Source organism: Megalops cyprinoides, chromosome 9, assembly GCF_013368585.1.
Source record: "Megalops cyprinoides isolate fMegCyp1 chromosome 9, fMegCyp1.pri, whole genome shotgun sequence".
NCBI lineage: Eukaryota > Metazoa > Chordata > Actinopteri > Elopiformes > Megalopidae > Megalops > Megalops cyprinoides.
Window position 1 is genome coordinate 11,654,595 of NC_050591.1, and position 26,065 is coordinate 11,680,659.

Sequence of the window (26,065 nt, forward strand, 5' to 3'; positions counted from 1 at the left end):
CAGGCAGTGTGTTGGAATGTATGAAACTGTAGTTCGTGCATTATGTTAGCTAACATATGTTTGGAAAAAATACAAAGTCTCAGAAATATCCTTGTTTAGGTGAAACTGAAACACTTGTTGCCGTCTAAAAATACACAAACAAGGCTTTGATAGCTTTACGTTGAATACGTTATCTTCCCGGAACCACTCCCATAGTCATACCAAAGGAAACCCCGCCTTGTCGTAGATAAAGTATAAATACTGGGAGGTAACGCTCTGAACGCAACAGCTTGATCACTTGAAGTGGGTAGTCAAGAATCGTGAAGCGCACTTCACGGAGTGGGAAGGAAGACGCGATTATTTTCTGGGTCACAAACTTACTTTCTCCGTATTTTCAACATGTCTGACAGACTCGACGACATTCTTGTGGTAAGTGTCCTGAGATCCACTGATGAAATGTCTCTAAATTTTAAATGGAGGACTCTGAGCTATGGCTACAATATAATCTCAAATCTTATAGGGAAGTAAATGTTGTCTTTACAAAGTTGTTAACATTAACAGTAACATTACGTCTATTTACTCGTCTGCATAGACCACCTAAACGCTTTTTCTTAGTAGCCTAAATACCAAAGTGTGTCATATACAAAACTGTGTCTGGCAACTTTTGCACGGTAAATAAGGTCGCTTCTATTTGACATTTAGGAGTTGTGTGTTTACCTCTCTTGTTCCCCTTTCCCCACAGAATTTGATCAAAATGGGCTCCGAAGATTCCTTCAGCCAGCAACATACTAAACGTCTAAATCGATCGAGCTCATCCTACACCCCGATCTCAAAGAAGTTCAGCCCCAGCTCTGAACAGCTGACTGATACCTCAGGTTGGCCACTGGACATCTGGGGTGAAAATACGTCCAACAAGCAGTTCTCATTCAGGCCTGACCGTTCCATGAGTCTTACGGAGTCTGGTGCTCTCACATTCAGCAAGATGAAGACCCACGAAGTGCCACCACCCCCCGGCTTCCCTCCCCTGAACAACTCGGCTGCTCTCGCTTCAAACCGCTACAAAACCGAACTGTGTCGTAGCTTTCAGGAGAACGGTAGCTGCAAATACGGGAGCAAATGCCAGTTCGCCCATGGAGAGGCCGAGCTTCGGTGCATGTACAGGCACCCCAAGTACAAAACGGAGGCTTGTCGCACTTTTTACAACTTTGGCTACTGCCCTTACGGGACCCGGTGTCACTTTATTCACGAAGAGAAGCTCCCCATGCAGCCCCAGAACCAGGCGCCCGTGAGCCAGCAGCCTCGCCTTCTCCGCCAGAGTGTCAGCTTCGCAGGGTTCTTGGGATCACGGAGCTCCCCTCCACCGACAATGCAGGACCCCCTGGGCTTTGCCCGCGCCCCCTCCGTGTCTCCACCCCCCGCTGACCTGCTGTCTCCGGTTTTCAGCGAGACCGGCACCCAGCCCATGAAAAACGCATTTCAGTACTGTCAAAGCCGTCAGAGTTTTGGCGACAGCCACCTCGTCCCACACATAATCGAGCCACAGAAGTCCACATGCTGCGTTTGCGGCCACGGGAATGGCTTCTCGTCCGCTGTGAGCAAACCTTTCATGAAGGAGGAACGAAGCAGCTCCTTCATCCTCCAGCAGAGCCTCCAGCGTTTCCCCTCCGAAGACTCGCTCTCGGACCGGGACAGTTACAGCAGCACGGGAAGCACTAGCGGCTCCGAATCCCCCACTTTTGACGGTTTGGGGAGCAAGCGTCTCACTGTCTTTGAGCGCCTGTCAATTTCTGATTAAGCAACGCTCAACACCACCCAGAGACAGTCGTAATTCTGAATCGTAACTAACTAGGGACGGTTCGATTTACATTTAAAAAAGAAAAAAAGATGATGCGCGTCAACACTTTATACTGTCTATTTATGTTCACAAATAATTTTCTCAGCGGAATTGTTTTTGGTACACACCTGTCTGTTATCCAAAGCTATATATTTTTATAACTATGTATCTTATCATATATTTTCTATCATTGTCTTCCTTTATTTACCTTCTTTTAATTACCATGAATATAAAAGAAGAGAAATCTTTTCTTTAAGTGCTTCGTAAGTAATTTGCCACTGACATGAAACCTGTTTGGTTTTGTTTCTATGCCAACAACTTTATTCATAATATCCCCAATTTTGTTATATCTACCAGAAACAAAATGTTAATGTTCTTTTATTTTGTGTATTATGGAAATTCATTTGACTCAAACTAAACGTCAGTATTGAAAAGATATTAAGCCATCAATGTGACAAACTTGAAAAAGGAAAACTTGGATATTTACCCACTGTGATTTGCACTTTAAAAAAAATCTGTATTGGGAGAGAAATCTCTGCATGTAGCATTTAACCAAAGCTTCATACTTTTATACGTTTTATAACTTCTGTTTTTATCAAGACATTCTTTTCTATTTGATTTTCTATGTGATTTGCCATGCCTTGACAAAATATTTGGAAACAAAGGATGTATTGATGCATACAAGCATCCCCACGTTCCCAACATTGCTTGAAAATGGTCTTGTCATGTTGTCTCAACCATTTCGTTGACAATATGAGGAGATGTGATTATGTCAACTGTAGGCTATGTCATACCTGTATGAGGTGTACCTAAAATCAATCTATTCTTTCAGAGACATGTTTGTGCTGCATAATGGTTTCACAACCCTGGTTGGGACCTTGGTCTAGGCGACTCATCTTTCATCAGGGAAAAATAACAAAATAGTACTTCCTATATATATATATTTTTTTTCCATTGTCTGTGCATTGTGTAGACCTAACTAATATATTTATTATACTATTTATTGAAGTAATTCCAATGTATTTTTTACTTATTTATCAAGTGTTTGGTTTTGCTGAATATGCATATGGAGATGATTTTATTTTGAAATGTCCAAAATAGTAAAATAAAAACCTGATAATGATAAAGATGTGTGACTGAACTGTTTATTTCCACAGCAGTTGAAGTGAGTTGTCTCAGTTGTGAGATGATATCTGTTCGCTCTTGAAACAAAATATTTCAATAATTTCAATAAAGTTTTGCAATGTTGTAAAACATTGACAAACATGATAAGACATTTGTGTTGCAATGTTCTTGTTTCAAACAGCACGCTCCCACCCACACACCTAGGTTTGAATGTACGTAATAGTATGATGGCAGCAAACATTATTTCATATAACTTTTAATACCTCCCACGGTTTCACACACTAAATAACTGAAATGAATAATATGTATTATTTATCAGGTTCATCAGGATAGAAATGAATACGGCTGGCCTTGGAATTTGTGTGACACACCAGTATAAAGTCATATCAAAACAATTTTACCAAGACACCTTTTTCATAAGGCTGACTTTTTTTGTGAAGTTTTGTGGTGATACTGATACCTTCTGTAAGGTGTGTTAGTTTGGCAGCTATACGGTTTATTTTGTGAGCTGAGAGAAATACCACATTAGTAAGAGCTAGAGTATGACACACTGCACATGCAAGTGTCTGATTCTGAAACAGTTTTTTTTATATCCATCTTACATTTCTCACGCTTAGCATCTGGGGAAAATGAGAGAATGTTTATGTAGAGCATGCTGGTGTTGGCTGAAACTAGAAGGTATGCATGATATCCTTGAAGGAAAAGACAGACCCAGGCCTACTCTATATAGAGCAATCCATGCTGGGACATTGGCTTATTTCTAAAGATTCTGCTTTGGAACACACTGAGAAACTCAACAAGGTGATGTTTTATTGAAGATTTGAAGCTTGAGTGTTTCCATTTTAGGGTTTTAATGCACTTAATTTCACAGTGCATCCTTAAACGTAGAAGTCTTCAGTTCAGTCACAACACTGATGTGTTTCAGTAAAGGAAACTGCCTGACTTTTTTCTGTAGCTTGTGAAACCTGTCTTGCTTAGTATAGTTCATAGTATATTTAATTAGCCATAGAACAACTGTATCAAATATTATCAAATAGAATGTGAAAAGGCTTTGTGCTGAGGAAAGGTGAAAACTACAAAACTGCAATATTGTTCTAAATGACTTTAATCGCCCTTTAAAATTATGCCCGCAATGTATTGCTGACCAACCTCGTGACTTCTTTCTGCATCTGTGATGTAAATAAAAAGCAGGATTAGTCCAATTCCTGGCACAAATATGACTGTTTGCACAGTTATTTCAAGCAAAAACAACTTAATGTACTCTGCACACCAACCTTTTTTTTTTTTTTTTTTTTTAACCTGTATATGGCATGGTGTCGTGTGAACTTTCTCCCTTCATATGGTACCTAGCACTGTATACACTATATGTTTGTACATATGTAGTCAAAGGGTTTTTCCTTATCACAGAATGAAGTACTGAGGGAGGTGACACACTTTTAAAATTGTCCAAGATATTTTTATTCAGCTCAAAATCATTCAGTTGGATAGTATGTGTTTGGTTTTGGTCTGAGTCCAATTTTTGAAAATTGTCAGTGCCATGGTCTGGTCGTAAAATAAACATTTCACCCAAAAAGAAAACATAGAACTTCAACGTAAATATGGGGAATGGGATGATTTGCTTAGTGCTGAAATGCATTCTGTGGGTTTCTGGTTCCAGCAAATATCTCTATGACAGAGCATGAATTTGACTTTATTTACTTTATTTGACAAATAAATAATTTGCCTTTGAAAAAATAAAAACATACAAAACAAATGAACAGCATGAGGTATGGCACCAAAAATGACTGTCACCACAACATTTATTCAAATTGTAGTGACACAGTTCAGATGAACGGAGAAACAGATATTAAAAGTTTAGTAACACAGACATTTTTCTTTGGAGTATATCCTTCAATATATGCACAAACTAGGGGAGTGCTAATCTATTCTGAGATTCGTTTCGGTTTTGACAGCAGGTCTGAAAATGCAGAGTAAGGTGTTTAAAAGGTTAAAGCCACCAGTAACCGTTGAATGCGGAAAAAAGATTGTACTTCAACAGAAATTACCTGGAACCAGTTTGTTGGGCACTCACACATCACTACAGGCACCTTTAAATGAACCAAAACAACATGTTTGCAGCAGTCATTTACCACAACCATTGAAAGACTATGGTAAACTGGACTGTGAGTGACTAAATAAAACAAAGGGCAAAATGAAAATCAGAACAATAAATTCTACTTTCAGTGATCATAGGCTAATCATGGTACCTAAATTACACCCTGTATTGGGGAAATATAATTCCGTAATCAGGGCACATCTGAATGGCATGATCAGTATGAGCATAATCAAAGTAAAATCAACCTCTGCACTATTCAGCTGCAATTTTTCATGAAATTTTGCGTCATAGCACACATCCCTTTGCATAAAATTGCCCTGGAGCCCTTAACAGGAAATATCACCATACGCTTTCCATCGTCGGTGAACTGCATTCCTTTCTCAGCGCTCTCCACTTGATCCTCTCCAGGGCGGATTCCGGTCCTTTCTCTGAACAGCAGCAGCTTTTATACGCCTGCTCTCCGTTTCTCCCCTAGTACCTTCTCCGTTTCCTCTGTCTTGGTCTTTACGAAGTGTTGATACCGTAGATAACTTAATTCTTTGAACTAGGACTGATCAAGTAATCTCTGGTACTGTTCATGCTTGGGTCTCCTCTTATTATGCTCATGTCACTTATCAGTTGACCTGCAGAACTCCTCTCTTCATTCATTACCCTCCCTGATGCAGTACCCCTAGCATCTGTTTTGGCTCTACTTCACTCCCTCTACCGTACCTTCAAGGCTTTGTCTTTGTCCACTTCAGATTGTTAGGCTTTTTCCCAGATCTTTGGCTTCTCTTTGGAGTATCTCCCCCAGTATGTATACCAAGATTCTAAAACTGAACCTTCTCAGATATGATTATATGTTCCTTACTACTCCCTCGGCCTGGTCTGTTGATTTCACTCATTGTGGCATTAACCATACTGTAAAAATTACAATGAATTTAGTATTTTCTCTTCTCTTTTACATCAGTATGAACATGTTTCTTTCTGCATTGAACATGTCTGATATATAAAACAACTGATTGAAAAAATACTTAATATTGATCCATGGTTAAAGTACCTAATTATGGCCATCTCACTTCTTGTAAGGTTCAAATCTTGAGCAATGACCGGGGGACATATAGACAGACTACTGTATGTCAGTTGAAAGATGTTTATCCCCAAATTGTTTGTGTCTGACAGTTCATACATATGTAATATTGTGTAAAAATTACAGTCTGACACATAATATTTTATTTTCCTCTAGGGTACAATGTACGATGGCTGCCAGTCCACTGCTGTTGCCACTAATCCCATAGAAAATGTCCTACTGCGCATATATGAGGGCCAATGTGTGATATACCAAAGGATAGCATGTCCCAGCTCCCCAGGAGGAGCATGCTAAGCCCAAATTAGCCTTAAAAACAAAAAGGAACCGACAGAGGTTACCTTAAAATGTTTGCCAAGTTCCGTTCAGATATCTTATAGCCTCAAGAGAGACCAGTGAACAGATATCCTGCTCGGAAAAGACAAGGAAAGGAATGAATTTAGCACAGGCCCACACAGTCTGCTGTCTTCAACCACACCAAATGATGCAGGGTAGACAGGAGCTATCAGCGTAGTCCTGCTATCAACGAGATAAAAACAAAAGGGTGAAGGAAGTGGCATTCAAATCAGCATTTTACCTGCATCTCAAGCCAGGTTCTGCCAGAGATTCAACTGCAGTTATAATATTGAAATGATAGCAAGAAGCTGTTTTTGTTTTGGCTGGTGAGGAATAAGACACATTAATGCAGTGCATTTACAGCTCCACCACTTCCCCTTTTGGGTGCTTTTTGACAGTGTTTTAAATCAGACTAATTCGGGCAACGGGTTAGGACTGTGTAGGTGTCAGTCTACGGAACAAAACAAATTAAAAAAAAAAAAAACTGCTCTCTGAGGCAAATTGGCCTGCAAAAGGAGAAACTGATCATCATACCACTAAAACCAAACATTTGTTTTGGTTTATAATGTGACAGAATAGGACCTGTTGCCTGTTGCTGAACCTGATGTCAATTAAATCAGGTAAACCACACGTCGATGAAAATGTGTTATAACACGCACTTCATTTGACCGAAATGTTCATATAGTCTTTTGCTGTAGAGAGAAAGATATCATCCCTCAAACGTCAATGCTGGAGACGAACTCGTCTGTCCATTACTGCAACAAGAAGTTAAATGAGTTCACAGTCCATTTAGTTCCTCTTGCCTTACAAGTCAGCACGTACACAGGATACGTCGTCATAACAACAGCAGCAGTCCAGTGAAAGCAAACAGACTACAAAAAAAGCATAAATGAGTTTCCCTTTTTTTAGTCTGCCATAAAAAGCTTCACATTTGCAAACAGAGACATCTGTTTGATACTTTCATGGGGCTCAACCTACATTAGATAGTTGATGGCGTCCTGTAGACACTACATAGTACGGTAGCCTGCTTTTGTTGTAATTATTTGCGGGAGTCTTGCAGATGCCCATATCCAAAGTGACTTACAATGCCCATATCGCTCCTTTGAGGGATATTTTAAGCCATTTATGTAGCTATAATTTTCGGATGAAACAGCAGCAGGACAGGTCAGTGTTTAAACCTTCTCTATTCTGGTCCAAAAGTAATGGAATGAATTCCCCACAACTCTTAGGGCAGCAAGGCCACTGTTCGTTTTCTGGCACAGGCTCAAAACCTATTCATCTATTCAGGCTATATCTTGGTGCCTTGAACTCTGACCTCTCTCCCTCATAACACTGTAGTAAAAGCTTAGTGGTAAAACCTGACACCCAGTTAAGCAATGAAGGCAAAAGCTTTCTGGGAGTATAAGATTTTTTTTTTAAGCAGCAAATCCCAGTAGTGAACATTTCAGATAAATGAGGTTGCGGCAATATCAAGCCATTCTTTGGGGTATTAGAATATGGTCATGTACTTGTGGCAGTACACATTGCCTTCGTGGCAGTGTTTCCCACAATGGTACTATATTTCAAATATGGCACCACTGATTCGATATCTACATATCTACTTGTCTAACCTTACTGAATATACTTTTTTAGAGGTTCCACAGTTTGTCTATGAATAAGTCTATGACCAATTTGTAAGACAAAGATTTACTTTGCTCTGAACCAACATTTTTCAATGCAAACCTGTGAGGGCGGTCTTTACAAGTCACAGATTAGCAACTGTCAGACTATATTTGTTCATATTGTCAACAGAGAAACGGGTTCATCCTTAGACAAAAAATACACAAGAATTTTTTTAATTAAATTAATGATTTAATCATCTGTACAGGCCATTTGGAAATCTGTAAGATTAGTTCAGACCTCAGTTCAGTCCAAATATCATTGTCCTTAGCTTTCAGTTACATGAGTAAGTAAATAAGTAAAAGTAAGTAGTTTACTTTTTTCAACAAACATTTTGAGTTCTGTGTTTGGCCAAATGAATAAAATATGTTGTGTAAGACAGAAGCAAATAAAGGGACTTCAGGAAATGAGAATGGCACACACAGTTTATCAGAACAGCATACACAGAAGCCAAAGGTTCATCAGAACAGAATGTGGGCAGACATGATGAAAGGAGAAGAGGGAAATTCAGTTTGCAGGAGAGTTTCACCCATTGGACATTGGACTTTTTAGTTTATGTAGCTGCACCTAGCTATCGTAAATGATGTTCCATTAGCACAGTTATCAGTCATTTTAAAGCTGCAATCGATTACTTCTTCATGTGTCTGCAATTTATGGTACCTATCGATGTGTGTTATACGTATCTGCATTGCTTGGTAGTTAGCGACGTATCAGTATGCTTTTACGAAATTCGTTACTAGAGTGCTTCCTGGCTTGAAGACCATGTAGTATGTGTGTAAAATGCATGCTTGTAATCAACGGCTTTACAGTAAAATCAATGTGATTCCCATCAACCTTGATTTCAGACCATCCATGACTCTCCCCTCTTCATTACTCCAAATGAGAGAGAGTTGACTAGGTTTAGGTTACATTACATTACATTCATTTAGCAGATGCTCTTATCCAGAGCAACTTCCAGCACAACAGAACATAAGTGTATCTATTCAAATTGAATGAGCAACAGTGTCAAACCAGCCAAACAACACTCCCAGACCAGTGAGTGTGAGCATAACACTATTCAAGTCCTACCACAAGTTAACCTGTACATCCTGACTAGACAAGGGAAGCCAAGTATACTACCATACATCAGTCACTACATCACAGAACCCAAAACTCATCGCAATACTACATGTAAAATAAACACCAAGGTACTACAAGTAGCTAGTGTTAGGAGAAAGGGACTGAGGTGGAATTGAGATGCAATCTGAAGAGGTGGGTCTTCGGTTTGTGTCAGAAGATGGCCAGTGATTCCAATGCAGACTGAAGACTTGCCTCTGATACTCACCGCTTAGATTCATATACATTATATATACATTCTTGTAATCATACTATTGATGAAAACATATTTAAATGCCATTAAGATTAAAGCATAACCTTTGAAATTTTATTACTATTTACTCAGGGTGTGAATAAGTTCTGAGGGTGTGTACGGTGGACAACGTTGACCTTTGAGTTCTGAGGGCGTGTACGGTGGACAACGTTGACCTTTGATGCCAAGGTCTGAGCTCTACTTCCGCTGGCAGATGAAATGGGTACTTCAGGGAGCGGAATCAAACCGAGATGTATGCTACTGTAGATCTCTCCATTGCGAATATCTGATCAAATAAACCAACACAACACGACGGTATGTTCCACCCAAGGTCTTGGAGAAAAAAAAAGAAAAGGTCTGTGGTTTTTTTGTGCTGCTGTAGAACTAGGGCTCAACCAGACATCAAAGGTCAGAGCTCAGAATGGGGCTGCAGGAGCTACTGCAATAAGACGACGTATTGACAGTGGAAAAAAAAGTTCAGCAAATTAAAATATATAGAAACATATTCTTTTCTGAAGGATTGATCAATAATGTATGCCACAATATGTATCATATAACAGGTCCATTGGTTACTGCCTATTGCGTGCATTGTAGAATGTGCAAAAGCATACACTCAGCTCATAGTGCATGCTAGGATATGTCCATAGACATAAAAGACATAAAAATAAAATCAGAAACAATTGAGCACTGAGTTTACAAGGAGTTCCATGTGGTTTGCATTTTCTTGGGGAAACATATCTTGTTTTTTTTTTTTTTCACCAGGGAGAGCTCTCAGAAGCTGACGTTCCTTTTCGGTGGCCTCGTTTCAAGGGGCGCTAAGCGATAAGGGAGAGCGAGAGAGTGATCAAAGGTAGACGGCAGCTTATTTGCACATGTCAGTGATGTGGCACAAGGTGTGTTGCGCAACGCGCGGCCCTCCCTACGGCAAAGCTCTTCAAACGGACGTGCGCGACGTCATGGAAACCCGCCTGTGCCATCCACGGGCCTTTCGCGAGTCAGCACGGCCACGGGGAGCAGAGATACCGGCGTTTCCTTGCTGCCGAGCGTGGCGCAGCGACCTAGGGAAGGCCCTCACCTCACATGCGCATAAAACGTGTGCTATGAAACCTGAAAAACAGGAGAGGTGCACAAAAGTTTTCAGCAAAGGAATATGCATACCTCTTGAATACTGTGTATGCTGCAAGGCTTATAAGCATGAACTCTTCAACCCCAGGTGATGCCAATACCTAAAAGTTCCAGGCCATACTGAAAGTATTGTAAAAGAACAGTATACTTCTAATTAAATGGATTTGAATCAAGCCTTTTAAAATTAATTTATAATAATATTTAGAGGTCTAGCAGTGTTTAAGTCTCTGATTTTGCTCAATCTTCCTTCAAATGGATGTAGTTTGTTGTTTGCATGTCCTCAGAGCATATCAGAGTGTGAACCTTTTTGTTTGTTTGTTTGTTTCCTTACAATGCCATTGTTCTCCTGAATGAAGCATAATGGGGAAATTGCATAACATAATAGTGATGATGTGGTCCGCAGGCAGAATAGTGGAGAAAATCAAGTGCAGCCCTCAAAGTTCTGCCAACTTTTTTTTTGTCTACACCCCCCTTTTCCACAGAAGGATATTATCTTTTCTCTGGAGCTGGCTGACTGATTAAAAAGCAGAGATTTACAGATGGGAGAAACTCGGGCTGCAGGGGTGGGGCGGGGGTGGGGGTTATTTTGTTGACGCCACTTGCCAGCTCTGCGCTCCCTCCCAGGCCTTGTGCGTCACAGTCCTCTCCTCGCCGCTGGGAGCCTGTGCGCTCATAAGGAATGCACACAAGAGCAAACGTGGCTATAAAAGGCAAGCACTTCCACTCCAAGGGCCGACGTCACCGCCCAGCAATTTCCCTCTGCGCGGCTCTCCCTCTCGGTGAGCTCTCATTCCTCTCAGAAATCGAGAGAAGGCACCTATTTCTCCCCTCCCTCCCTTTTGCTCGGTCCTTTCCCGGGCTGTCTCCAGATGGAAAAAGAATTGGATCTTTTGGAGCGCAAAGTCACAGTCGGAACTTCATTATGCTGAGCATTGAGTGAACAAAGTCTCTCAGTGGCAGTGATTTGGAGAAGTTTAAGTTGACAGCTATTCTCTTAGCAGCCCTTTTTCCTCAGTGGCAACAGCAAGGGAGGCAGAGAGTACTCCAAACAGTACCATTATGCCATTGCATTTTCAGGAGGCCTCCAAATGGAGGAAACTGCTTTACTTTTATACTTCTAATTTGCTTGTCAAGCATCTGTTTTTTGTTTTGTTTTGTTTGTTTGTTTTTTTTAATATAATATTAGAGACCCTGGTACACTTACTTTCTTAAACTCCTCAATCCTCCTCAAAACGTACCACAGATGGAAGCAGACAGAATATGCGGAAGAGAAAGAATAAAAATGGGAAGAGGAACTGAGTGAGAGTAGGCAATAGAGCACAAAAGGCTGCCAGTCTAACTCTTGTACGCTGATCCTCATACCTCAGCTGTCTGAATTATGTTGAAAAGAGAATTCTTTGAGCTATCATTATGGGGGGAAAAACATATTGGATTACTTCTAGGACAAGATGTTGCCAATGTAACTGCTTCACTTTGAAAACATCTCCTGCCCAGACTCACTGCTGCACAGCCTTGCTCTGTCTTCCACCCCATTTTCTTTCTCGTGTTTCTTAGTTTGCTCCATGGTAGTTTAGTAGTTTTTATCTTCTTGCTTATAAAGTATATGCACGTTTAAGAATCATGATCACATCAGGACCCTGGTGTACCAATGGTGAAAGTTCGGGAGGGTTCATTAAGTAATTTTGTTCTGCAAAAGAAATACCCGATCTCAGCCTCTTTCACATCCCCATCCACAGAGAAGCATTTCACAACGAGTGTATTTTAAACTGCAGAAGTTCTGGCCTGGCTTCCTGTTTCAAGTTCCTCTGTGAAACATAAACCAGAGAACATAACAAAGTACAATGGGGGAGATTGCAGTTTGAAAGCAAACCTCATCCGAACTTGCTCCTGTGGTACATTGGTCATAGTACAAGGAAATTTCGAGATTCCTGTGAATTAGGATTGTACCCCAGAATTCAAACTTAAGTATAAGCATCCCAACAGTGGTTTCCCATGCATATCTCTTTCCAGGTGGTTTACGAAAGTCTTGTGCTTACATAGCATTTTCTAAGACAACACAATGATCTATGTTTCAGCCCTAAGCAGAGCTTGCAACTAGACAGGGCTTGTCATGTTCGCAAAGATTGCTCAACTCCACAAATGCTTGACTTGTGGCAATTTCAGTCAGATTTTTTTTTTCAAATGCTTGCAGGCACTGCTATGAGAGAATATTGACCAAACCCACAAAAGAAATTAGGTAAACTAGGCCTACAAGCAAAGACTTCTTTCCCAAGGGGAAAAAGGCACATTAAGATTTTGTGCACAAACAACACATCTGGGTTAATAATCCAAGATTGCAGCTCACAGGAAGGAGATCACAGGTATCTGTACAATAAGTCTGGCCTAGAAATTGGCAGTGATATAGAAATCAGACCAGGGTGCACAGTAATGGTAGACCTAGTATGTGCCGGATGTCAACTGGGCAACCACACTGCAACTCATTCCTGTCCCCAGAGAAGACAGCCAGGCTCTGAATGGATTTACTGCCACCAAAAAAATGTCAAATTCTGCTTACATTCCTTTTCACTTCACCCCCTTGTAATGCAATCCTGTTGAGAATGTGGTATTTAGGCTTGTAGAAGTAAAGCGCAGCACTTTAGCTTGGCTAAGGCGGTCATATTTCGCATCAGTCATTAGAATTCCCTGTTTTTGTTAACTCCGAAATGTGTCTTCGGTTTCTCTGACTGGGTGCTTTGAAAAACCATAAATGCAGCATGTGACATGGGCACCGTGCAGCGAACAATTCCCCTTTGTGGAGGGCTCGACCAGACTGGCTGTTTGAACAGGTGTGTGAATTTCATGAAGGAAGTATGTATGTGAGTGTGGTCTAGAAAATACACCCGGGCGTACCGCCTGAGGCACTCTGTGGCAATACTCAAGTCTGAGGTAGTACCTTTTGAACTAAAAAAGATCCATTTGAAAAAATAAAGAAGGAACCAGAAACTCAAGAACGTGCAGTGATGTCGCCACTCTGTAAATGGTCCATTCCTGAACTGTTCAAAAAACTCACAAAAACTCAAACAGGTAGGTAAATAGAGGCCCTGCTGATGCTGGATGGCACACAGGGTTAGAATTGATCCTGACTTGTGATGCAGTTGAATGATAAAGTTCTGTGCCCTGCATATAATGCCACTCTCTCACAGGACTATTACCCCAATCTGTGGAGACGCTGGCCAACACCTCTCACAAAAATGAGCAGAACAGAAGAGCAAACATTCAAAAAAAACTTTATTTTAAAAACCAGCAAAGAAAGAAACCAGCCTGAGCAAACAGACAGGAGAAACAAAATGAGCCCCCTTCAGCCACACACCTGTATTTAATAGGCCTTTAAATGGCCAAATGTGGCTCATTAACCAATGGGCAGGTTCACAGAGATAAATCCAATTATAATTAGATAGGCAAGCAATTAACAATAAACAGATTTGAATGCAGTTGAGGAAATAAGATCTGTTAATGGTAGGTCTGAATTGTATAAAACTAGCAATTAACATTGTTTCTAGGGGAGGTGAAAGCTCTCCTTCCTCTGTCTTTAATGATTAATGCTGATTCTTCAGCAGAAATAAACCGGACACTGGGAATTATTTATAACGTCTTTGGAATGACAGTATTGGCAATCACAAATTACCTTATGGGTGAGGCTAAAAATACCAATAAGGTCACGTGGCTGATGCTATATGCTATATACAGTATAACGCACTGGCTCAGTCATTCCTTCCCAATATTTATTGCATGGTTTGCATCTGGCTATGTGAACATTGTTCTTTGATAGGATATCCTATATACCTCACTTCTGTAATATGCTGTACCTTTCCTTGAGGGAATTGGACATTTGTGTTCCCTCAGCACATCCATTAAAAAGGTAAATGGCCCTTTCAAAACACACGATTGCAAAGAAATCTGAGACTATTTGAGTCAATTGGTTAGGTTCAGTACATACATTATTGTCATTTAGTAGGTTACAATTTTTTTAATGTATATGGGTTACAATTTTTAACATTTTTTTTTACATGTCACCCATTTATACAGCTGGATATTAAACTGAGGGAACTGCAAGTGAAATACCTTGCCCAAGGGTACAGCAGCAGTGCTCCCAGTAGGGAATTGAACCAGCAACCTTTGGGTTAGAAGCCCTGCTCCTTTCCATTACATTCCATTTCCATGTGGTAATTACACATTTTCATTTACTGTTCTTAGTGTTGTTTCAGGAAATACTTTGGGTCAGATTTAATCTGGAATTTAGTCTTTACTTCAGTACTTTGTTTTATTTTACTGCATTTCTTATGAATCAGATCCCTGACTAAAGTCCATTATCAGTGTTGAACGGGTCCTAAAAAACAAATGTTTACTGATGACTTCAGCCTTTTTTGTATTTGCTGTACGATTGTCACAAACATTCTGTGACAGAGATAAACAGTTTATAGATGCTCGAAGTGGTAAACATGATTAGTGAGTTTTCTCATTTTGCCCTTGGCGCATGTGTCTCAGACATCTGTCTGGTTTGTTAAAAATAATAAACTGACTCAAATGACAAATGCATGGATCGATCTCTTTTGGTTTTCTGTTTCAAACATCTTTTTGACCCCCCCCACCCCCACCCCCAATAAGAGACACACACACACACACACACACACCTCTACAAAAAAGCAGCAAATGATATTTAAAAGTGCTCCGGTCTCAAGAAGGTTTTATCTAAAGTTTGTTTTTGAATGAACAAATAAATCCCCGCTGACTTGACATTTTAATTAATTGCAAACACGTAAGCCTTCCTGGGGGACCAGGGAAGTGGCAAAGGGGTGTATTCTTTTGTCCTCTAGGGTACAGCCAGTCCTAAAAAATGTAAAAAGTGAATGCCAATGGCTCAGTGAAATGGCATCAGACTGCAAATCCGAATGATTATTTACACACTGGAATTGCCAGCACTGCTGTGTACGTCTGTGCACATACAGATGACTGAAACAAACTGCAAGGATATCTTTTTCCGTCCACGCTGGTTTGTGTGTGTGTATGTGTGTGCGCACATTTGTCTGGGGGTTCATGGAGGGTACAGAATTCACACAAAAAAGGAATGGGTGTTTATTCTTCCAAAGGGGGCAGCTGTACTATTAAATAAGGAAACCAACACATTTTAATAAAAATGAATCACTAAAACTATGACGAAATAAGTCCCTCCATATTCAAATCATGTCCTTTCAATTTGTCTTACACAGTATGAACGTGCTAATTACTGCTGGTGTCAGTCCATCAGGAGCGCCTGCCAAAATGCCCCCCGGTTTTTCTTGTCACGTGTGACTTGGAGAGAGTGCTGCAGCTTAACCAACATGCGATTAAAGGCGAAGGACAGAAAGAGAGGAAGAAGACACAGGGCGGAGGCATGGGAGGGAAACCCCTTGTGTGGAATAAACAGGAAGTGAGCCTGCCCTTCGCATCCCACAATGGTCAGTTCTGTGCTGAGCGGTAGCAGCCTTCCCAGTTTGCCGGCTCATGGCTGATACGCTCTCATTCCCCTGCAGTGAGTCAGGGCTGGAGACTCATGCTCTTAATTGAAACAGCACATCTTCAGTGTCAGAGCACTGAGCCTGCTGCAAATCATGAAACCCGCCGGCCAAGATTCCAAGAACCATAGTCACCCAGCAGCATGTGGGAAATATAAGGCATTTCAGCGCCCTCATTTTTTGTAAGTTACTTCGGTTCCTTGCAGCACTTGCGTTCATTTCAAATTAATCAAAATCATAGTCAGAGGGTATCTGAAGGTATAACTGGCAAAAGGTGGTAGTAGTTGATTGTGTGTGACCTGGTATTTACTTGATGTAGCACAGATTTCCTTAAATATTTACTGAGCGCAAAGAAGTTGGAGGCGCTAACTACACCCTATCATTGTTATTCCAGCACTTTCCGCGCAAGCAGAAATAGACCCTAAAATCATTCTGGTGACACCTTCAGCTCCACCTGTTTCAATACTCTTGCAACACACCAGGCCCAACTTCAAGGTCACACTGATGACAGTCTGGTAACTGTTGCATTAGTCATGATAAAGAGTGGTGACTGGAATAAACAGACTTCCGGGAGTTTCCTCCCTTTTCATTTTTATTTTACTTCTCCCTTGCACCTGCAGGTTGCCAAATAGTGCAAATTCTTTTACTTTAGGCCCAGAATCGTAGGCAATCTGCACAGCGAGGTGTGTACCTTGTCAGTGTGTTTCCAAAAATTACGCTGTATATTCACAGACAAGCCTCCTCTCCCTCACTGTACACGAACATAAGACCATGAGAGGTTCTGTTGTAGGGCCGTCACTGAGATGACAGTGAGATCTCAAATATCAGCATGCCTCACTGATATCTTGGGTTGGATGAACAAGCAACAGCTCAAACTGAATATTCACAAGCCTGAGATTGTCTATGTCCCAGCAAATATGTCTCCTCCAAGGAACCTCTCAATTTGCGTTGACAATTTAAAGATAATGGCAACTACAGCTGCCAAACCTTGGACAGTAACCTATCTTTCAAGGAGCATATTGCAGCCACAGCCAGGATCTGAAGATTCCTTTTGTTCAATGTTTGGAAGATCAGACCATACCTTTCCACAAACACAGCCCAAGTTGTAATCTAGAATCTCATCCTGTCACATCTGCAACTGAAACTCACTGCTTGCTGGCATCCCGGCATATGCCATCCGACCGCTGCAGCTTATCCAGAACGCAGCAGCTTGACTGACGTTCAACCTCCTCAAGCAGACCCATGTGACCCCTCTCCTCCCTCTCCTTGAATCCCCCCACTGGCTACCTGTTGCAGTAAGGGTCAAGTTTAAGACCTTGTTAATAAACTTTAAGGGACTCAATTGATCAGCCCCCGATTACATACAGGACATGATCAAGGCCTACAAGCCAGTAAGCACTGTGCTCTGCCACGTCAGGATGCATCTGTGTCAAAATACAAGGGCAGCATCTCTTGGACCTGCCTCTTCTCAGTCTACACTGGTGGAATGAGCTTCCTGCTGAGATTCATAGGACAGACTCCCTGGGTGCCTTCAAGAAAAAGCTAAAAACTCATCTCTTCAAGCTTCATGTCTAGTCTAACTTCCTCTCTATCTATCACATCTATCCCTATTTTCTATAAAAAAGCACACTACACTAGTTTAGCACTTAACCCAGTATTTTACAGACCTCTTCTAGTACTTTTTGACAAGCATTTTTGACTTAGCATTGTGATGCACTTATTTGGAAGTCGCTCTGGGTAAGAGTGTCTGCTAAATGACGTAATGTATGTAATGTAATCTTGCAATATGATGCATATCGGCCAAGCTCCTGCCAGCCCCAGCGCCAGCACTGCTCATAATGCACAAATACAAATATGCTTTTGCCTTTCTTCATTAAATGTTGAATATCATAAAAGACAGACATTTGATATTAGTTAAAGATTCTAGAAATGACCCTTTTTCCTGATATAACACTTTAATATTTTAGCAGCTGCACACTGGCATTGCAAGAGGTGGAACATGACAATTTATTTTTGTGGTCTCTTAAATGAAATCTAATATGTGGAGTGGGTGTAGTATCTTCCCAGAATGCTTTTGCCTCGGATGCTTCAAATTCACGCAGTTACAAACACACGTGTGACGTTACATGGTTTGTTATGTTTTCATTAGCGTTATTAAGCTTCTCATAGTTCACATACTTCTCATTTTCAGTTAGCATTTGTTATATTTTTTAACGTTAAATCGCTGTTTCCTCAAAGCTAAAATTAGCTAGAATTTTTCCAATCTAGTGTTCTAATCGCATCGGTTTTAGCATCCGCGCTAAACGGCAAATCACACTGGTGTGACCGTACGTGCGAAAGGGTTAATGGAGTAATGTTTTGCTTTATTTTATTTATTTTATTTTAGTATGTTGCTGTTGATGATGCCGTTCTATGTCGGACAAGTTCTTGCTCCAATGCACTTCAATGCATTTTTAATAAATTATACGATTGCCTGTCTGATTTAACTATTTGTTTGTAAATTATTTGACAGTCTGCTGTAGTGCAATATGGGTCAAATCTCGCTAATGACATTATAGCCATAATGTGTGTGACATTCTTCATAATCGATAACCAACTTTAAGTTGGTGTGCCTTGACGCTCTGTTTTGACCTTTGATGTGACTTAGCCCCAAAAAGGTTGAAAACCTCTGATCTACATTATGCGAAAGGAGGTGCAATCAATATTTTTATGTACAGTAGGTAATCAACAAGTTTCTAATACACGAAAGGCCTCTTACTCAGACAACAGACTTGTTAACTGCAAGTGATGTAGTTCACTGAAATGTGACTTTCATAAGATAATTTGAGTTAACCAGCCATTTTTCTACTTGTCGTCAATTGAATTAGCAGCCAGTTGCACTGAAGGAGAAGTACTGACTGGTGTGTTTTATCAACACAAATTTTTTTTCCCTTTTTTGCTGGTCAGACGTTGTCACGCAGGGCAATTTAATGTGTTTACAAATGGTCTTGTGGGTTCTCTGAGCCATTGGTGTACCATGTGCTAGCCACAGGGTCGCATTTCAAGAATTAAAGCCGTAACCAGTCAAACGGGCTATCCAGTTGGGGATCATATCCATTTCTTGGAATTCACAAGGCACAAGGCTAAGAAATTACACAGACCAAAAATAAAATTTTAAATGCTATTTATGAAGCAATAAAACATGTTCAATCGTGCGTCACAGCCTGAAAAGGGGCGGCGGAACGGACACGGTTGCTGTGGATACAACTCCCTCCTTATTTCTGGGGAATTTATTACAAAATGAGTGCAGATGGCAGCTGGGGAATGGGGCTAGACTTTGGTATGACGGCTAGGAGTGCCGCTCCTGGGATTGCGTCAAAGAAGCAGCCGTGATTTAGGCAGTGGCAGGCAGGCTAGAAATTGCCTGTAGGGGAAATGTGTACCTACTCCAAACAGGGAAAAGAATGGGGGGGGGGGGGGTAAAGCGACAAGAATGTGCCTATTAACCATGTCATGCACAGTTCTCCAGCAAAGATTTACTGTTCCCCTTTCAGAGCTATGTGGGCCATGCAGATATTCATTTAACAGAAATTCTGAAAAGTACAACTTTCCCAACGTTCACAAACACAAAGTTCCAGCTTAAAACAAACAGTATTGTATGTCTAAACACAATATGGATGATTCACATTCCATTACTTGATTATTAAAATGACTCACTCATTTCTTTTGAAACAAATTGTGGATTACAGAACCAAGCTCTCTAACAAAGTGCATGAAAAAGAGTAGCAGCTTTTAAAAACGATATCTTTCTTGGAAGGCTTATACGAACATTATAGTGGATGTATAAAAAAGCCTTACGCTTTTAAATTCTTAAGCAATGTGCTTCCAATTCACTGTACATTTACACTGTACACTCTCTGGCCAAAACATTGAAGGCAAGTGGTTTGTTGGGAGAAAAAAAAAAACAACAACAAAAATGGACCCCTTCCCTGTGAAACCAACATTCATTTCAGTGGGATGGCTGTGGCTACTTAACAGGCCTTTGGCATAATTCTGCATTTCCAACCGTTCACAGAATAAAAAGGGGAACCGTGGGAGGAAATGAGGCAGTCATCGACGTAGCTCACAGAGCAACTTTTTCTCACATTCGCACTTCCACACGACAGCAGCAGCCATCGGACTCCCCTGTGGCTGGAATGTTAGGGGATTTCCCTAAGAGACGCACCCAAGGCTGACCACCACATATGGTGTCACAAGATTTCTATTGTTCTATTCAACACAACACAATTGAGGTATATATAAAAAAGCATCAACACTTTCAAATGGGAATTTTATTTTTAGAGTCCACAATCTCCAGTCATGGCCCTTTTTCCACATTGCAAATAAAGCTAAGTTCATCCGTTGTGGCAGCAAGTTATCTGGCTGTGAGGTGATAAACTGGGTTTGCTGCATGTATCTGACACACAGGTCCAGCAGCACATTGTTTTTCATCTGTGTTGGTTTTATGCCTCAGAAAGAAAAGGTTTACTGCAGACAATAGGCCACCTACAGTCTCAATTATGATACCAAGGCCTTCATATGGAGGACTAGTCAAATGTGATAATGAAACTTTATGTACCAAATTTAGATATCATTCCATTCTAGTATGTTTCCCAAACAGGGACTTTTGAGCAACATGTCAGTATGACTCTAGCCCTCAAGCACCTAAGTGCAAAAGTCTCAAAAAAAACTTCTAACAAATTCACACCATGTAAATGTAAAAAAGATAAGGATAAAACATCAACCAATAGGCCCAGAGGAGCCTCTTCCAAGGAGCTGTCCACTCACAGATAATTCATAGGGAAACACTGAGAATGTTTCCCAGCAACCACAGAATTTTAGAACAGTTAGCTAATGCTCAGCATGATGCATGTCGTTTTTAATACCAGCCCTTTTGTTGCACTTAACATACCAAGATGTTAAAGTCAGGCTAACCTTAATATACCATAGGAACACTCCCAAATAGATATTTCATTGTCAGTGGTCAATTTGAAATTATTGTCACAAGAACCAAATAATTATATTTATGACTTCTTCACCCACATTTTTTTTTTGGACAGACCTAAGACTGACTCACCAAGCTTTTCACATCACAATGCAAATAATTTGTCAGAACAGGACACAGAGCAGATCTTCTCTTATAAAACAAGGTGACCTAATTTCATCACACCGGGGTTCATTCATTCATAGCAACAGGGATACAAACAGTACAAGGCTGCACTTTTGACGTTTTCAGTTTATACAGTGACACATTCTTGTCTAAACAAAACATCGACCTAGCTCAGCAACATCGCAAGGCAGCTGTTACACAATTTCAAATGAAAGTCGGGCCAGCCATGCAATCCATCTTACAGCTTGAATCCAGCTTCCACAGAAATTCCGTTTTGCAATATCATACTGTCTCTTCCACTTCTAAAAGCTAAATGTTTGTTGTAAGGCCTTAGTGATGTCAAGGCTACTGAAAAAAGACTCAAAAAAGAAATTAATGGGTTGTTTAACACTTTTGATGAAGGTAAAAGGAACAAACTGTACCCTTTATATCAGCAGGGATCTAACATAGCGTTAAAAGAATGGGACTTGGTGGAGCCCCCATTGGATGGAGATTTCTTTAGCTATAGATACCTATAGATAGATACCTAATTCCTGCCATTAAATGAATGAAATAGTCTTGCTGTGGAAATTAAAATATTTCCATGAAGTAAAGCATTGCCTGAGAGAGGAAAACGACTGATGATGCACAGTAGTCCCAATGATCATTTATTGATTCAACTCATATGGGATCAAATATAAACAGTGTAAATGTCAGACTTTTTCCATCTGTAAAGTGATCTTTCAACAAACAAAAATCCCGAGAAAAAACAAATGAGTCTGCGTAAGTCTGCACACCCTGCCAAACTAATACTTTGTGGAAGCACCTTTTGCATTTATTACAGCAGCAAGTCTTTGTGAATAAGTCCCTATTAACTTTGCACATCTAGACTTTGGAATTTTATCCCGCTCTTCATTGCAAAAAAAGTTCAAGTTCCTTCAAATTGCGAGGGGATCTCCTGTGTACAGCTCTCTTTAGGTCATTCCACAGGTTTTCGATGGGATTGAGGTCTGGGCTCTGCCTGGGCCATTCCAAGACTTTGATTTTCCTTTTCTGAAGCCATACCTTGGTCGACTTGGATGTGTACTTTGGGTCATTGTCATGTTGGGATGTGAAATTCCTCTTCATCTTCAGCTTTCTGACAGAGGTCAGCAGGTTTTGTGCCAAAATATCTTGATATTTGGAACTATTAATTATCCCATCTATCTTGACAAGAGCCCCTGACCCAGCTGAAGAGAAGCAGCCCCAAAGAATGTTGCTACCACCACCATGCTTCAAAGTCGGTATGGTGTTCCTTGGATGATAAGCTTTATTTTCTTTGCGCCAAACATACCTTTCACAATTTAGGCCGAAAAGTTCAACTTTGGTCTTGTCAGACCATACCACATTTTTCCACATGGTTTGGGGTGACTGAATGAATCTTTTGGCATAATTTAGATGGGCTTGTATGTCCCTTTTTGTAAGAAAGGATTTCCATCTTGCCACCCTACCCCATAGCCCAGACAAGTGCAGAATACGAGAGATGGTGGTCACATGCAAGGAGTGACTGGTACCGGCTACAAATTCCTGTAGCTCCTTCAGTGTTGCTGTTGGCCTCTTGGTAGCCTCTCTGGTAAGTTTTCTCCTCATCCTTTCATCAACTTTGGGGGGGTCTTTCCGATATTTGCAATGTCTCTGTGGTGCCACATTTTCTCCACTTATTGATGATGGTTTTGGCAGTGCTCCATGGTACATCCAGTGCCTTCGATATTCTTGTATATCCCTCTCCTGAGTGGTACTTTTCAACAATTAGCTCTTGCAGTTTCTTTGGCAACTCTTTGCAAACCATGGCTCTGCCAGTAGGATGCCCCAAATATTCAAGCAAATTCGACAGTAACAGCTGACTTTAACCTGAGTTTAATCAGAATCACTTTCATTGATAGCAGGTGTATGCTATTTACCTACAGGCATGATTTTGAATGGTTAACTTTGAACACAGCTAGTGCCCCCATTATGATGCAATCAGGGCGTTGTAGTTTTTTTTTTTTAATGTTCATAATAATTAACTATTTGTTTTTCTCTGGATTTTTGTTTGTTGGAAGATCACATTATAGATGGAAAAAGTGACACTTACATTGTTGTTATGTCTGTCTTTACATTTCAAAAACCTACAATTTCATAAGGGTGTGTAGACTTTTTATATCCACTTTACCTTTAATGTTTTGAGTAAATATCTAGCTATATCAATGGATAATATGAAGAAAATATGGATTATGTGAATATTCCAAGATGAGGGTGTGTCCACTAACCAAAGAAATATGCTAGTAAGACGGATGAAATCATATACCAGCATGAATGAATAGAACAGCATAACACAATGTACTCAGATGAGCCCAGTTCTCCTTCCCCACGTGCACTTCCCCTTGTGCACAATGTTTCAAGTGCAGCATAATACTCTGGACACCAATCTAAACAATCTCAAAAGCATGAAGCAATAAATACAAAATACAAAAAAAATAATAATAATTACATGTAATTAGCGCAAGTCAAGCGAGCTGGACAGTGTGGGCTTTTTTTTTTTTTTTTTTTTGTCTGGAGTGGTCAGCGCATCAGAATGTGGTGTTTCAATGACCCGTAGCACATTCATTCCTCTCATTTCTTCATCCAGCCCACTTGTCCTGTGTAGCCTTGACGTTCGGTTGCCCCATTACAGTCAAAGTGCTTTCCCAACACAAAAAAGACACCTGTCTTTTTACTTGCAAACCTTAACTTTGCCAAGAACAACAGCAAATTTCAGGAGAAGACTCCCTTTGGAATGAGATGTTAAAAACGAGCCGCTGACTCACTGTGGTCATCAGAGACCCAATGGCCTATAGGGGTACGGGGGTTCCTGAATGCCTTGGCAAAATTCCCACTCAGGCAGAATTTAGTATTTGAGTCATCGATAATGTGCACACAGTATTATGCAGCACTAACTATTGTGCGAAGAACGTCAGACAGGAAATGAATTTCTTTCGCATATGTTCACCTTTTGAGTGTTTTTGTAAACAGTGATGTATTGCTTTTCCGTTGAATTGAATAGTGAATTGTGTCAGAAAATTGCATAAGTGTTTGGGAGGGATCTTCATTCTCATGCTCTAACACACTAAAATGTGAAAATAAAACAATGATGGCTTTCACAAATATTTTTTTCCCGCAAATACTCTTTCGCAGTGTGACTTGTGGATGAAGGTAGAAAAAAGTATTATGTGTTTTTGATGTTGTTGCTGTTTTTGATATACTTTTATTGTTTGATTATAAGATATGTAAGTTGCTTTGGTATCTTAGCAGCTGTACTAAAAAAAATTGCAATCTTCTGGTGAAGTCAACTTCCCACACCACTGTAATAATACTAATTTCTGTGCCAAGCCACTTTTACACAGGTACAAAGTTAAAATTAGTTGACTGGGTCCTTTCTAACAGAAATGTGGGTAAAAAGTAAGGGTAACAGGGCTGCCTGAAGAAAAAAAAAACTACCAAATGTTTTGGTGTCAGAGGTGACTGTGTTGCTCCCCAGGCACTGGGCAACTGAAGAGATTCACTCTTTGACAATCTGACGTGCAGATTAAATGTGTGCAGTCTGTTTGTATCTGTTTGTAGCTGAATTATGAAATAGGAATTATCTCCCCATTCAAGGAAGTGTTTTGAAGAGTGGAAACTTGAGTGCTCGTGAAGGGGGCGGAAGCTGGCAAAGGAATCCAATTCCACGCTCTTTCCTGGAAAGACCACTGCTCTCAAAAGCTGTTTCCAAAAAACGCCTGAGACTCAAAAAGACTACAGGCACCAAGGGTCGACTAGAATCTTTTTTTTTTTTGTAAAATGTATACAGTAAAGCACAAATTTCCCCATTCACAAGAGAAAGTTCTGGCTGAACTTTTGCTTGGATAGAATGTAACTGAGAGTCTGGCTGTCCAGCAGGGAATTTCCCTGTATAATCCTGAAAGAGAAAGGAAGCCCCACATGGCACATTTGAGAGTGGAGACAAAGCTGGCTAAGACCCAAGAGGGGGAATTCTGCGTTTCACTTCCATCTCAGACACAGTGGGTGATGGGTGATGGGTGATGGGGAGGCACGTGTGAGAGAGCGGAGCAGGCTGTCCTTCATGTTTCAACAATTGAGACATCCATGATGGTCAGGTTGAGAAGCCGCACATCACCTGGCCACTTCTAACACTACATCATGTCGAAATACCTAAGCCTCCGGTGAAATCAAATCCATTCCTTCAGTCAGAACTGACAGAAACCTTTGGATCTGCATAAACAGACCACATATAAATATTGAAAGGGAATGTTTGAGAAAAGAGTCGGTCTTTGAAAACAAAAAGAAGCTGTCACAGTGTGCTACTATTGCTTCACTTTTCAAAAGAAATCACCCAATACTTCACCGAGTACCAGGAATTCAGTAACACAGGGGTTGGGGCTTTCGCCTTTAGCCATTTCATAAATGTTGACCGAAAAACTCCTCTTTAAGTCAGTTGCACAATCCTAAAGTCTCCTGCTTTAAAAAAGGGTATGCTTACAAATCGCTCATGCACAGTTTGCTATATTGACACCGCTTACGCAATCAGGAGTGAACCATTGATGGCGGCTGGGAGAAGGGGGGGGGGGGGGGCATTCACAATCCAAACAACGGCAAAAGGGAGTTGCAAAACCCTGTTTTCTTTTTCTTTTTTTAACACGTTCAGAGGATGACATTGCACAATTTTCTCTGTAGGCCAGCCACATTACATGCATGCCAAAAAAGGAAGGAAATAACCAAGAAAAAAAAACAAGACAACCAAAAAAATGCACAGGAGGCAAAGTCTTTCGTGGTCACCCTGCTCTGAACCTCTGTCACCTGGGA

The 26,065-nt window shown here is 40.6% G+C and overlaps 1 protein-coding gene across 1 annotated transcript; it reads left to right on the forward strand.

Moving 5' to 3' along the window:
* The first annotated feature begins 272 nt into the window (after window positions 1-272).
* On the forward strand, window positions 273-2,095 carry zgc:162730 (uncharacterized protein LOC564559 homolog). Its single transcript, XM_036535922.1, has 2 exons — window positions 273-408; window positions 722-2,095. Exons 1-2 carry the CDS (start codon window positions 379-381, stop codon window positions 1,772-1,774), a joined length of 1,083 nt encoding a protein of 360 aa, XP_036391815.1. The 5' UTR covers window positions 273-378; the 3' UTR covers window positions 1,775-2,095.
* Window positions 2,096-26,065: the final 23,970 nt, after the last annotated feature.